The sequence below is a fragment of the Anomaloglossus baeobatrachus genome, chromosome 7, assembly GCF_048569485.1.
Source record: "Anomaloglossus baeobatrachus isolate aAnoBae1 chromosome 7, aAnoBae1.hap1, whole genome shotgun sequence".
Classification (NCBI taxonomy): Eukaryota; Metazoa; Chordata; class Amphibia; order Anura; family Aromobatidae; genus Anomaloglossus; species Anomaloglossus baeobatrachus.
This window is the reverse complement of record NC_134359.1, coordinates 5,495,841-5,510,309: the sequence shown is the minus strand read 5'-3', so window position 1 is coordinate 5,510,309 and position 14,469 is coordinate 5,495,841. Positions and strand designations below refer to the sequence as shown.

Below are 14,469 nucleotides of genomic sequence, written 5' to 3'. Positions count from 1 at the left end.
GTTCTGGAAAAGTATTCTATGGACAGATGAGACAAAGATCAACCTGTACCAGAATGATGGGAAGAAAAAAGTGTGGAGAAGAAAGGGAACGGCACATGATCCAAGGCACACCACATCCTCTGTAAAACATGGTGGAGGCAACGTGATGGCATGGGCATGCATGGCTTCCAATGGCACTGGGTCACTTGTGTTTATTGATGACATAACAGCAGACAAGAGTAGCCGGATGAATTCTGAAGTGTACCGGGATATACTTTCAGCCCAGATTCAGCCAAATGCCGCAAAGTTGATCGGACGGCGCTTCATAGTACAGATGGACAATGACCCCAAGCATACAGCCAAAGCTACCCAGGAGTTCATGAGGGCAAAAAAGTGGAACATTCTGCAATGGCCAAGTCAATCACCAGATCTTAACCCAATTGAGCATGCATTTCACTTGCTCAAATCCAGACTTAAGACGGAAAGACCCACAAACAAGCAAGACCTGAAGGCTGCGGCTGTAAAGGCCTGGCAAAGCATTAAGAAGGAGGAAACCCAGCGTTTGGTGATGTCCATGGGTTCCAGACTTAAGGCAGTGATTGCCTCCAAAGGATTCGCAACAAAATATTGAAAATAAAAATATTTTGTTTGGGTTTGGTTTATTTGTCCAATTACTTTTGACCTCCTAAAATGTGGAGTGTTTGTAAAGAAATGTGACAATTCCTACAATTTCTATCAGATATTTTTGTTCAAACCTTCAATTAAACGTTACAATCTGCACTTGAATTCTGTTGTAGAGGTTTCATTTCAAATCCAATGTGGTGGCTGCAGAGCCCAACTCGCCAAAATTGTGTCACTGGCCAAATATTTCTGGACCTAACTGTACAAGCTACACCACCGCTCTATACAGACCACACCGCCGCGATATACAGACCACACCAACGCTATATACAAGCTACACCCGCCGCGATATACAGACCACACCAACGCTATATACAAGCTACACCACCGCTATATACAGACCACACCACCGCTATATACAAGCCACACCGCTATATACAGACCACACCGCTATATACAGGCCCCACCGCTATATACAGGCCCCACCGCTATATACAGGCCCCACCGCTATATACAGGCCCCACCGCTATATACAGGCCCCACCGCTATATACAGGCCCCACCGCTATATACAGGCCCCACCGCTATATACAGGCCCCACCGCTATATACAGGCCCCACCGCTATATACAGGCCCCACCGCTATATACAGGCCCCACCGCTATATACAGGCCCCACCGCTATATACAGGCCCCACCGCTATATACAGGCCCCACCGCTATATACAGGCCCCACCGCTATATACAGGCCCCACCGCTATATACAGGCCCCACCGCTATATACAGGCCCCACCGCTATATACAGGCCCCACCGCTATATACAGGCCTCACCGCTATATACAGGCCCCACCACTATATACAGGCTATATGGCGGCGCTCGCTCCCTGGACAATTCTGCGCCCGTTCTGGAGCTGCGGATGGAAAATGCAAAACATGGAGATTTTTTTGCGCCAATGAATATAAAGAAGCAAATAACAAAATCCGCGACCTGATGAGAAATAGAGCGAGGACTGCACGAGCGCAAACCCCAGCCACCCGAGCCACCTCATCCACCCGAGAAACCACAGCCACCCGAGCCACCTCATCCACCCGAGAAACCACAGCCACCAGAGCCACCTCATCCGCCCGAGAAACCACAGCCACCAGAGCCACCTCATCCCCCCGAGAAACCACAGCCACCAGAGCCACCTTATCCGCCCGAGAAACCAGAGCCACCTCATCCGCCCGAGAAACCAGAGCCACCTCATCCGCCCGAGAAACCACAGCCACCTAATCCGCCCGAGAAACCACAGCCACCAGAGCCACCTCATCCGCCCGAGAAACCACAGCCACCAGAGCCACCTCATCCGCCCGAGAAACCACAGCCACCAGAGCCACCTCATCCGCCCGAGAAACCACAGCCACCAGAGCCACCTCATCCGCCCGAGAAACCACAGCCACCAGAGCCACCTCATCCGCCCGAGAAACCACAGCCACCAGAGCCACCTCATCCGCCCGAGAAACCACAGCCACCAGAGCCACCTCATCCGCCCAAGAAACCAGAGCCACCTCATCCGCCCGAGAAACCACAGCCACCCGAGAAACCACAGCCACCAGAGCCACCTCATCCGCCCGAGAAACCACAGCCACCTCACCCGCCCGAGAAACCAGAGCCACCTCATCCGCCCGAGAAACCAGAGCCACCTCATCCGCCCGAGAAACCACAGCCACCCGAGAAACCACAGCCACCAGAGCCACCTCATCCGCCCGAGAAACCACAGCCACCTCATCCGCCCGAGAAACCCCAGCCACCAGAGCCACCTCATCCGCCCGAGAAACCCCAGCCACCAGAGCCACCTCATCCGCCCGAGAAACCCCAGCCACCAGAGCCACCTCATCCGCCCGAGAAACCCCAGCCACCAGAGCCACCTCATCCGCCCGAGAAACCCCAGCCACCAGAGCCACCTCATCCGCCCGAGAAACCCCAGCCACCAGAGCCACCTCATCCGTCCGAGAAACCCCAGCCACCAGAGCCACCTCATCCGCCCGAGAAACCCCAGCCACCAGAGCCACCTCATCCGCCCGAGAAACCCCAGCCACCAGAGCCACCTCATCCGTCCGAGAAACCACAGCCACCAGAGCCACCTCATCCGCCCGAGAAACCCCAGCCACCAGAGCCACCTCATCCGCCCGAGAAACCCCAGCCACCAGAGCCACCTCATCCGCCCGAGAAACCACAGCCACCAGAGCCACCTCATCCGCCCGAGAAACCACAGCCACCAGAGCCACCTCATCCGCCCGAGAAACCACAGCCACCAGAGCCACCTCATCCGCCCGAGAAACCACAGCCACCAGAGCCACCTCATCCGCACCGAGAAACCACAGCCACCAGAGCCACCTCTTCCGCCCGAGAAACCACAGCCACCAGAGCCACCTCTTCCACCCGAGCCACCCGAGAAACCACAGCCACCAGAGCCACCTCTTCCACCCGAGCCACCCGAGAAACCACAGCCACCCGAGAAACCCCAGCCACCAGAGCCACCTCATCCACCCGAGAAACCCCAGCCACCAGAGCCACCTCATCCACCCGAGAAACCCCAGCCACCAGAGCCACCTCAGACCTCCCAGTGGTCGCCGGCCACCTCCGTCCTCCCAGTGGTCGCCGGCCACCTCCGTCCTCCCAGTGGTCGCCGGCCACCTCCGTCCTCCCAGTGGTCGCCGGCCACCTCCGTCCTCCCAGTGGTCGCCGGCCACCTCCGTCCTCCCAGTGGTCGCCGGCCACCTCCGTCCTCCCAGTGGTCGCCGGCCACCTCCGTCCTCCCAGTGGTCGCCGGCCACCTCCGTCCTCCCAGTGGTCGCCGGCCACCTCCGTCCTCCCAGTGGTCGCCGGCCACCTCCGTCCTCCCAGTGGTCGCCGGCCACCTCCGTCCTCCCAGTGGTCGCCGGCCACCTCCGTCCTCCCAGTGGTCGCCGGCCACCTCCGTCCTCCCAGTGGTCGCCGGCCACCTCCGTCCTCCCAGTGGTCGCCGGCCACCTCCGTCCTCCCAGTGGTCGCCGGCCACCTCCGTCCTCCCAGTGGTCGCCGGCCACCTCCGTCCTCCCAGTGGTCGCCGGCCACCTCCGTCCTCCCAGTGGTCGCCGGCCACCTCCGTCCTCCCACACCTCAGTCCTCCTAGTGGTCGCCGGCCACCTCAGCCACCTCAGTCCTCCTAGTGGTCGCCGGCCACCTCAGTCACCTCAGTCCTCCTAGTGGTCGCCGGCCACCTCAGCCACCTCCGTCCTCCTAGTGGTCGCCGGCCACCTCAGCCACCTCCGTCCTCCTAGTGGTCGCCGGCCACCTCAGCCACCTCCGTCCTCCTAGTGGTCGCCGGCCACCTCAGCCACCTCCGTCCTCCCTAGTGGTCGCCGGCCACCTCAGCCACCTCCGTCCTCCTAGTGGTCGCCGGCCACCTCAGCCACCTCCGTCCTCCTAGTGGTCGCCGGCCACCTCAGCCACCTCAGTCCTCCCAGTGGTCGCCGGCCACCTCAGTCCTAGTGGTCGCCGGCCACCTCCGTCCTCCTAGTGATCGCCGGCCACCTCCGTCCTCCTAGTGGTCGCCGGCCACCTCCGTCCTCCTAGTGGTCGCCGGCCACCTCAGTCACCTCAGTCCTAGTGGTCGCCGGCCACCTCAGTCACCTCAGTCCTCTTAGTGGTCGCCGGCCACCTCAGTCACCTCAGTCCTAGTGGTCGCCGGCCACCTCAGCCACCTCAGTCCTAGTGGTCGCCGGCCACCTCAGTCCTAGTGGTCGCCGGCCACCTCAGTCCTAGTGGTCGCCGGCCACCTCAGTCCTAGTGGTCGCCGGCCACCTCAGCCACCTCAGTCCTAGTGGTCGCCGGCCACCTCAGTCACCTCAGTCCTAGTGGTCGCCGGCCACCTCAGCCACCTCAGTCCTAGTGGTCGCCGGCCACCTCAGTCCTAGTGGTCGCCGGCCACCTCAGCCACCTCAGTCCTAGTGGTCGCCGGCCACCTCAGTCCTAGTGGTCGCCGGCCACCTCAGTCCTAGTGGTCGCCGGCCACCTCAGCCACCTCAGTCCTAGTGGTCGCCGGCCACCTCAGCCACCTCAGTCCTAGTGGGTGCCGGCCACCTCAGCCACCTCAGTCCTAGTGGGTGCCGGCCACCTCAGCCACCTCAGTCCTAGTGGTCGCCAGCCACCTCAGTCCTAGTGGTCGCCGGCCACCTCAGTCCTAGTGGTCGCCGGTCACCTCAGCCACCTCAGTCCTAGTGGTCGCCGGCCACCTCCGTCACCTCAGTCCTAGTGGTCGCCGGTCACCTCAGTCCTAGTGGTCGCCGGCCACCTCAGCCCTAGTGGTCGCCGGTCACCTCAGTCCTAGTGGTCGCCGGCCACCTCAGTCACCTCAGTCCTAGTAGTCGCCGGCCACCTCAGTCACCTCAGTCCTAGTAGTCGCCGGCCACCTCAGTCCTAGTGGTCGCCGGCCACCTCAGTCACCTCAGTCCTAGTGGTCGCCGGCCACCTCAGTCCTAGTGGTCGCCGGCCACCTCAGTCCTAGTGGTCGCCGGCCACCTCAGTCACCTCAGTCCTAGTGGTTGCCGGCCACCTCAGCCACCTCAGTCCTAGTGGTTGCCGGCCACCTCAGCCACCTCAGTCCTAGTGGTTGCCGGCCACCTCAGCCACCTCAGTCCTAATGGTCGCCGGTCACCTCAGCCACCTCAGTCCTAGTGGTCGCCGGTCACCTCAGTCCTAGTGGTCGCCAGTCACCTCAGTCCTAGTGGTCGCCAGTCACCTCAGTCCTAGTGGTCGCCAGTCACCTCAGTCCTAGTGGTCGCCAGTCACCTCAGTCCTAGTGGTCGCCAGTCACCTCAGTCCTAGTGGTCGCCGGTCACCTCAGTCACCTCAGTCCTAGTGGTCGCCGGTCACCTCAGCCACCTCAGTCCTAGTGGTCGCCGGCCACCTCAGTCACCTCAGTCCTAGTGGTCGCCGGTCACCTCAGTCACCTCAGTCCTAGTGGTCGCCGGTCACCTCAGTCACCTCAGTCCTAGTGGTCGCCAGTCACCTCAGTCCTAGTGGTCGCCGGCCACCTCAGCCACCTCAGTCCTAGTGGTCGCCGGTCACCTCAGTCACCTCAGTCCTAGTGGTCGCCGGTCACCTCAGTCACCTCAGTCCTAGTGGTCGCCGGTCACCTCAGTCACCTCAGTCCTAGTGGTCGCCGGTCACCTCAGTCACCTCAGTCCTAGTGGTCGCCGGTCACCTCAGTCACCTCAGTCCTAGTGGTCGCCGGTCACCTCAGTCCTAGTGGTCGCCGGTCACTTCAGTCACCTCAGTCCTAGTGGTCGCCGGCCACCTCAGTCACCTCAGTCCTAGTGGTCGCCGGTCACCTCAGTCCTAGTGGTCGCCAGTCACCTCAGTCCTAGTGGTCGCCAGTCACCTCAGTCACCTCAGTCCTAGTGGTCGCCGGTCACCTCAGTCACCTCAGTCCTAGTGGTCGCCAGTCACCTCAGTCCTAGTGGTCGCCGGTCACCTCAGTCCTAGTGGTCGCCGGCCACCTCAGTCCTAGTGGTCGCCGGCCACCTCAGTCACCTCAGTCCTAGTGGTCGCCAGTCACCTCAGTCACCTCAGTCCTAGTGGTCGCCGGTCACCTCAGTCACCTCAGTCCTAGTGGTCGCCGGTCACCTCAGTCACCTCAGTCCTAGTGGTCGCCGGTCACCTCAGTCACCTCAGTCCTAGTGGTCGCCAGTCACCTCAGTCCTAGTGGTCGCCGGTCACCTCAGTCCTAGTGGTCGCCGGCCACCTCAGTCACCTCAGTCCTAGTGGTCGCCAGTCACCTCAGTCACCTCAGTCCTAGTGGTCGCCGGCCACCTCAGTCCTAGTGGTCGACGGTCACTTCAGTCACCTCAGTCCTAGTGGTCGCCGGCCACCTCAGTCACCTCAGTCCTAGTGGTCGCCGGTCACCTCAGTCCTAGTGGTCGCCGGTCACCTCAGTCACCTCAGTCCTAGTGGTCGCCGGTCACCTCAGTCACCTCAGTCCTAGTGGTCGCCAGTCACCTCAGTCACCTCAGTCCTAGTGGTCGCCAGTCACCTCAGTCCTAGTGGTCGCCGGCCACCTCAGTCACCTCAGTCCTAGTGGTCGCCGGTCACCTCAGTCACCTCAGTCCTAGTGGTCGCCAGTCACCTCAGTCCTAGTGGTCGCCGGTCACCTCAGTCACCTCAGTCCTAGTGGTCGCCGGTCACCTCAGTCACCTCAGTCCTAGTGGTCGCCGGTCACCTCAGTCACCTCAGTCCTAGTGGTCGCCGGTCACCTCAGTCACCTCAGTCCTAGTGGTCGCCGGTCACCTCAGTCCTAGTGGTCGACGGTCACTTCAGTCACCTCAGTCCTAGTGGTCGCCGGCCACCTCAGTCACCTCAGTCCTAGTGGTCGCCGGTCACCTCAGTCCTAGTGGTCGCCGGTCACCTCAGTCACCTCAGTCCTAGTGGTCGCCGGTCACCTCAGTCACCTCAGTCCTAGTGGTCGCCGGTCACCTCAGTCACCTCAGTCCTAGTGGTCGCCGGTCACCTCAGTCCTAGTGGTCGCCGGCCACCTCAGTCACCTCAGTCCTAGTGGTCGCCAGTCACCTCAGTCCTAGTGGTCGCCGGTCACCTCAGTCCTAGTGGTCGCCGGTCACTTCAGTCACCTCAGTCCTAGTGGTCGCCGGCCACCTCAGTCACCTCAGTCCTAGTGGTCGCCGGTCACCTCAGTCCTAGTGGTCGCCGGTCACCTCAGTCACCTCAGTCCTAGTGGTCGCCGGTCACCTCAGTCACCTCAGTCCTAGTGGTCGCCGGTCACCTCAGTCCTAGTGGTCGCCGGCCACCTCAGTCACCTCAGTCCTAGTGGTCGCCAGTCACCTCAGTCACCTCAGTCCTAGTGGTCGCCGGCCACCTCAGTCCTAGTGGTAGCCGGTCACCTCAGTCCTAGTGGTCGCCGGTCACCTCAGTCACCTCAGTCCTAGTGGTCGCCGGCCACCTCAGTCCTAGTGGTAGCCAGTCACCTCAGTCCTAGTGGTAGCCAGTCACCTCAGTCCTAGTGGTAGCCAGTCACCTCAGTCCTAGTGGTAGCCAGTCACCTCAGTCCTAGTGGTAGCCGGTCACCTCAGTCCTAGTGGTAGCCGGTCACCTCAGTCCTAGTGGTAGCCGGTCACCTCAGTCCTAGTGGTAGCCGGTCACCTCAGTCCTAGTGGTAGCCGGTCACCTCAGTCCTAGTGGTAGCCGGTCACCTCAGTCCTAGTGGTAGCCGGTCACCTCAGTCCTAGTGGTAGCCGGTCACCTCAGTCCTAGTGGTCGCCGGCCACCTCAGCCACCTCAGTCCTAGTGGTCGCCGGTCACCTCAGTCACCTCAGTCCTAGTGGTCGCCGGCCACCTCAGCCACCTCAGTCCTAGTGGTCGCCGGCCACCTCAGTCCTAGTGGTCGCCGGCCACCTCAGTCAACTCAGTCCTAGTGGTCGCCGGCCACCTCAGTCACCTCAGTCCTAGTGGTCGCCGGCCACCTCAGTCACCTCAGTCCTAGTGGTCGCCGGTCACCTCAGTCACCTCAGTCCTAGTGGTCGCCGGTCACCTCAGTCACCTCAGTCCTAGTGGTCGCCGGTCACCTCAGTCACCTCAGTCCTAGTGGTCGCCGGTCACCTCAGTCACCTCAGTCCTAGTGGTCGCCGGTCACCTCAGTCACCTCAGTCCTAGTGGTCGCCGGTCACTTCAGTCACCTCAGTCCTAGTGGTCGCCGGCCACCTCAGTCACCTCAGTCCTAGTGGTCGCCGGTCACCTCAGTCACCTCAGTCCTAGTGGTCGCCGGTCACCTCAGTCACCTCAGTCCTAGTGGTCGCCGGTCACCTGTCACCTCAGTCCTAGTGGTCGCCAGTCACCTCAGTCACCTCAGTCCTAGTGGTCGCCGGTCACCTCAGTCCTAGTGGTCGCCGGCCACCTCAGTCACCTCAGTCCTAGTGGTCGCCGGCCACCTCAGTCACCTCAGTCCTAGTGGTCGCCAGTCACCTCAGTCACCTCAGTCCTAGTGGTCGCCGGCCACCTCAGTCACCTCAGTCCTAGCCTAGTGGTCGCCAGTCACCTCAGTCCTAGTGGTAGCCGGTCACCTCAGTCCTAGTGGTCGCCGGTCACCTCAGTCACCTCAGTCCTAGTGGTCGCCAGTCACCTCAGTCACCTCAGTCCTAGTGGTCGCCGGTCACCTCAGTCCTAGTGGTCGCCGGCCACCTCAGTCACCTCAGTCCTAGTGGTCGCCGGCCACCTCAGTCACCTCAGTCCTAGTGGTCGCCAGTCACCTCAGTCACCTCAGTCCTAGTGGTCGCCGGCCACCTCAGTCACCTCAGTCATAGTGGTCGCCAGTCACCTCAGTCCTAGTGGTAGCCGGTCACCTCAGTCCTAGTGGTCGCCGGTCACCTCAGTCACCTCAGTCCTAGTGGTCGCCGGCCACCTCAGTCCTAGTGGTAGCCAGTCACCTCAGTCCTAGTGGTAGCCAGTCACCTCAGTCCTAGTGGTAGCCGGTCACCTCAGTCCTAGTGGTAGCCGGTCACCTCAGTCCTAGTGGTAGCCGGTCACCTCAGTCCTAGTGGTAGCCGGTCACCTCAGTCACCTCAGTCCTAGTGGTCGCCGGCCACCTCAGCCACCTCAGTCCTAGTGGTCGCCGGTCACCTCAGTCACCTCAGTCCTACTGGTCGCCGGTCACCTCAGTCACCTCAGTCCTAGTGGTCGCCGGCCACCTCAGCCACCTCAGTCCTAGTGGTCGCCGGCCACCTCAGTCCTAGTGGTCGCCGGCCACCTCAGTCACCTCAGTCCTAGTGGTCGCCGGCCACCTCAGCCACCTCAGTCCTAGTGGTCGCCGGCCACCTCAGTCCTAGTGGTCGCCGGCCACCTCAGCCACCTCAGTCCTAGTGGTCGCCGGCCACCTCAGTCCTAGTGGTCGCCGGCCACCTCAGCCACCTCAGTCCTAGTGGTCGCCGGCCACCTCAGTCCTAGTGGTCGCCGGCCACCTCAGCCACCTCAGTCCGAGTTGTCGCCGGCCACATCAGCCGCCTCAGTCCTAGTGGGTGCCGGCCACCTCAGCCACCTCAGTCCTAGTGGTCGCCAGCCACCTCAGCCACCTCAGTCCTAGTGGTCGCCGGCCACCTCAGCCACCTCAGTCCTAGTGGTCGCCGGCCACCTCCGTCACCTCAGCCACCTCAGTCCTAGTGGTCGCCGGTCACCTCAGTCCTAGTGGTCGCCGGCCACCTCAGTCACCTCAGTCCTAGTGGTCGCCGGCCACCTCAGCCCTAGTGGTCGCCGGCCACCTCAGTCCTAGTGGTCGCCGGCCACCTCAGTCACCTCAGTCCTAGTGGTTGCCGGCCACCTCAGTCACCTCAGTCCTAGTGGTCGCCGGCCACCTCAGTCACCTCAGTCCTAGTGGTTGCCGGCCACCTCAGTCACCTCAGTCCTAGTGGTTGCCGGCCACCTCAGCCACCTCAGTCCTAGTGGTCGCCGGCCACCTCAGTCACCTCAGTCCTAGTAGTCGCCGGCCACCTCAGTCCTAGTAGTCGCCGGCCACCTCAGTCCTAGTGGTCGCCGGCCACCTCAGTCACCTCAGTCCTCGTAGTCGCCGGCCACCTCAGTCACCTCAGTCCTAGTGGTTCGCGGCCACCTCAGCCACCTCAGTCCTAGTGGTTGCCGGCCACCTCAGCCACCTCAGTCCTAATGGTCGCCGGTCACCTCAGCCACCTCAGTCCTAGTGGTCGCCGGTCACCTCAGTCCTAGTGGTCGCCAGTCACCTCAGTCCTAGTGGTCGCCAGTCACCTCAGTCCTAGTGGTCGCCAGTCACCTCAGTCCTAGTGGTCGCCAGTCACCTCAGTCACCTCAGTCCTAGTGGTCGCCGGTCACCTCAGTCACCTCAGTCCTAGTGGTCGCCGGTCACCTCAGCCACCTCAGTCCTAGTGGTCGCCGGCCACCTCAGTCACCTCAGTCCTAGTGGTCGCCGGTCACCTCAGTCCTAGTGGTCGCCGGTCACCTCAGTCACCTCAGTCCTAGTGGTCGCCAGTCACCTCAGTCCTAGTGGTCGCCGGCCACCTCAGTCACCTCAGTCCTAGTGGTCGCCGGTCACCTCAGTCACCTCAGTCCTAGTGGTCGCCGGTCACCTCAGTCACCTCAGTCCTAGTGGTCGCCGGTCACCTCAGTCACCTCAGTCCTAGTGGTCGCCAGTCACCTCAGTCCTAGTGGTCGCCGGCCACCTCAGTCACCTCAGTCCTAGTGGTCGCCGGTCACTTCAGTCACCTCAGTCCTAGTGGTCGCCGGCCACCTCAGTCACCTCAGTCCTAGTGGTCGCCGGCCACCTCAGTCACCTCAGTCCTAGTGGTCGCCGGTCACCTCAGTCCTAGTGGTCGCCGGTCACCTCAGTCACCTCAGTCCTAGTGGTCGCCGGTCACCTCAGTCACCTCAGTCCTAGTGGTCGCCGGTCACCTCAGTCACCTAAGTCCTAGTGGTCGCCAGTCACCTCAGTCACCTCAGTCCTAGTGGTCGCCGGTCACCTCAGTCCTAGTGGTCGCCGGCCACCTCAGTCACCTCAGTCCTAGTGGTCACCGGCCACCTCAGTCACCTCAGTCCTAGTGGTCGCCAGTCACCTCAGTCACCTCAGTCCTAGTGGTCGCCGGCCACCTCAGTCACCTCAGTCCTAGTGGTCGCCAGTCACCTCAGTCCTAGTGGTAGCCGGTCACCTCAGTCCTAGTGGTCGCCGGTCACCTCAGTCACCTCAGTCCTAGTGGTCGCCAGTCACCTCAGTCACCTCAGTCCTAGTGGTCGCCGGTCACCTCAGTCCTAGTGGTCGCCGGCCACCTCAGTCACCTCAGTCCTAGTGGTCGCCGGCCACCTCAGTCACCTCAGTCCTAGTGGTCGCCAGTCACCTCAGTCACCTCAGTCCTAGTGGTCGCCGGCCACCTCAGTCACCTCAGTCCTAGTGGTCGCCAGTCACCTCAGTCCTAGTGGTAGCCGGTCACCTCAGTCCTAGTGGTCGCCGGTCACCTCAGTCACCTCAGTCCTAGTGGTAGCCAGTCACCTCAGTCCTAGTGGTAGCCAGTCACCTCAGTCCTAGTGGTAGCCAGTCACCTCAGTCCTAGTGGTAGCCAGTCACCTCAGTCCTAGTGGTAGCCGGTCACCTCAGTCCTAGTGGTAGCCGGTCACCTCAGTCCTAGTGGTAGCCGGTCACCTCAGTCCTAGTGGTCGCCAGTCACCTCAGTCCTAGTGGTCGCCAGTCACCTCAGTCCTAGTGGTCGCCAGTCACCTCAGTCCTAGTGGTCGCCAGTCACCTCAGTCCTAGTGGTCGCCAGTCACCTCAGTCCTAGTGGTCGCCAGTCACCTCAGTCCTAGTGGTCGCCAGTCACCTCAGTCCTAGTGGTCGCCAGTCACCTCAGTCCTAGTGGTCGCCAGTCACCTCAGTCCTAGTGGTCGCCAGTCACCTCAGTCCTAGTGGTCGCCGGTCACCTCAGTCACCTCAGTCCTAGTGGTCGCCGGTCACCTCAGTCCTAGTGGTCGCCAGTCACCTCAGTCCTAGTGGTCGCCAGTCACCTCAGTCCTAGTGGTCGCCAGTCACCTCAGTCCTAGTGGTCGCCGGTCACCTCAGTCCTAGTGGTCGCCAGTCACCTCAGTCCTAGTGGTCGCCAGTCACCTCAGTCCTAGTGGTCGCCAGTCACCTCAGTCCTAGTGGTCGCCAGTCACCTCAGTCCTAGTGGTCGCCGGTCACCTCAGTCACCTCAGTCCTAGTGGTCGCCGGTCACCTCAGTCCTAGTGGTCGCCAGTCACCTCAGTCCTAGTGGTCGCCAGTCACCTCAGTCCTAGTGGTCGCCAGTCACCTCAGTCCTAGTGGTCGCCGGTCACCTCAGTCCTAGTGGTCGCCAGTCACCTCAGTCCTAGTGGTCGCCAGTCACCTCAGTCCTAGTGGTCGCCAGTCACCTCAGTCCTAGTGGTCGCCAGTCACCTCAGTCCTAGTGGTCGCCAGTCACCTCAGTCCTAGTGGTCGCCAGTCACCTCAGTCCTAGTGGTCGCCAGTCACCTCAGTCCTAGTGGTCGCCAGTCACCTCAGTCCTAGTGGTCGCCAGTCACCTCAGTCCTAGTGGTCGCCAGTCACCTCAGTCCTAGTGGTCGCCAGTCACCTCAGTCCTAGTGGTCGCCAGTCACCTCAGTCCTAGTGGTCGCCAGTCACCTCAGTCCTAGTGGTCGCCAGTCACCTCAGTCCTAGTGGTCGCCAGTCACCTCAGTCCTAGTGGTCGCCGGTCACCTCAGTCACCTCAGTCCTAGTGGTCGCCGGTCACCTCAGTCCTAGTGGTCGCCAGTCACCTCAGTCCTAGTGGTCGCCAGTCACCTCAGTCCTAGTGGTCGCCAGTCACCTCAGTCCTAGTGGTCGCCGGTCACCTCAGTCCTAGTGGTCGCCAGTCACCTCAGTCCTAGTGGTCGCCAGTCACCTCAGTCCTAGTGGTCGCCAGTCACCTCAGTCCTAGTGGTCGCCAGTCACCTCAGTCCTAGTGGTCGCCAGTCACCTCAGTCCTAGTGGTCGCCAGTCACCTCAGTCCTAGTGGTCGCCAGTCACCTCAGTCCTAGTGGTCGCCAGTCACCTCAGTCCTAGTGGTCGCCAGTCACCTCAGTCCTAGTGGTCGCCAGTCACCTCAGTCCTAGTGGTCGCCAGTCACCTCAGTCCTAGTGGTAGCCAGTCACCTCAGTCCTAGTGGTCGCCAGTCACCTCAGTCCTAGTGGTCGCCAGTCACCTCAGTCACCTCAGTCCTAGTGGTCGCCGGTCACCTCAGTCCTAGTGGTCGCCAGTCACCTCTGCGGTCCCGCTGTCGCCCTCCTCTTACCCAGGCCGGCAGCTGGTGGGCGTTCAGTCCGCGGGTCACCTCCAGGGTCTCGTTCTCCAGCAGGTCCCAGGCCGCCCGCATCCGCGCAAGTTTCCATCTCTTGTTTCTGTTCCAAAAAATCCAGAGGAAAAGTCCAAAGAAAACCCAGGAAATCCCGATCCCGGCGCGTCCGCACCCGTACACCGGCAGCAGCAGCAGCAGCGCCCGGAGCAGCGAGCGCAGCGGCCCCCGGAGCGGATCCTCCTGCCCCTGCATCACCGACAGCCCGGCACAGAGTGAGGGCGCGGAGCGCGGAGCCAGGTGACCCAGCGACGGAGCCCCGCCCAGACACACACAGCCCCGCCCCGACACACACAGCCCCGCCCCAACACACACAGAGCCACGCCCCGACTGACAGCGCGGAGCCAGGTGACCCAGCGACGGAGCCCCGCCCCGACACACACAGCCCCGCCCCGACACACACAGCCCCGCCCCGACACACACACAGAGCCACGCCCCGACTGACAGCGCGGAGCCAGGTGACCCAGCGACGGAGCCCCGCCCAGACACACACAGCCCCGCCCCGACACACACAGCCCCGCCCCGACACACACACAGAGCCACGCACCGACTGACAGCGCGGAGCCAGGTGACCCAGCGACGGAGCCCCGCCCAGACACACACAGCCCCGCCCAGACACACACAGCCCCGCCCCAACACACACAGAGCCACGCACCGACTGACAGCGCGGAGCCAGGTGACCCAGCGACGGAGCCCCGCCCCGACACACACAGCCCCGCCCCGACACACACAGCCCCGCCCCGACACACACACAGAGCCACGCCCCGACTGACAGCGCGGAGCCAGGTGACCCAGCGACGGAGCCCCGCCCAGACACACACAGCCCCGCCCCGACACACACAGCCCCGCCCCGACACACACACAGAGCCACGCACCGACTGACAGCGCGGAGCCAGGTGACCCAGCGACGGAGCCCCGCCCAGACACACACAGCCCCGCCCAGACACACACAGCCCCGCCCCAACACACACAGAGCCACGCCCC

General features: G+C 62.3%; 1 protein-coding gene across 2 annotated transcripts in view; it reads right to left on the bottom strand.

The window, feature by feature from the left end:
• ESYT3 (extended synaptotagmin 3) overlaps positions 1-13,687 on the bottom strand; it is a 75,747-nt gene extending 62,060 nt beyond the window's left edge. For both annotated transcript variants that reach the window (XM_075318741.1, XM_075318742.1), the window contains exon 1: positions 13,426-13,687. In XM_075318741.1, coding sequence (XP_075174856.1) covers positions 13,426-13,680 — 255 coding nt within the window. In that variant the 5' untranslated portion in view covers positions 13,681-13,687. The remainder of the gene's footprint in view (positions 1-13,425) is intronic.
• Positions 13,688-14,469: the final 782 nt, after the last annotated feature.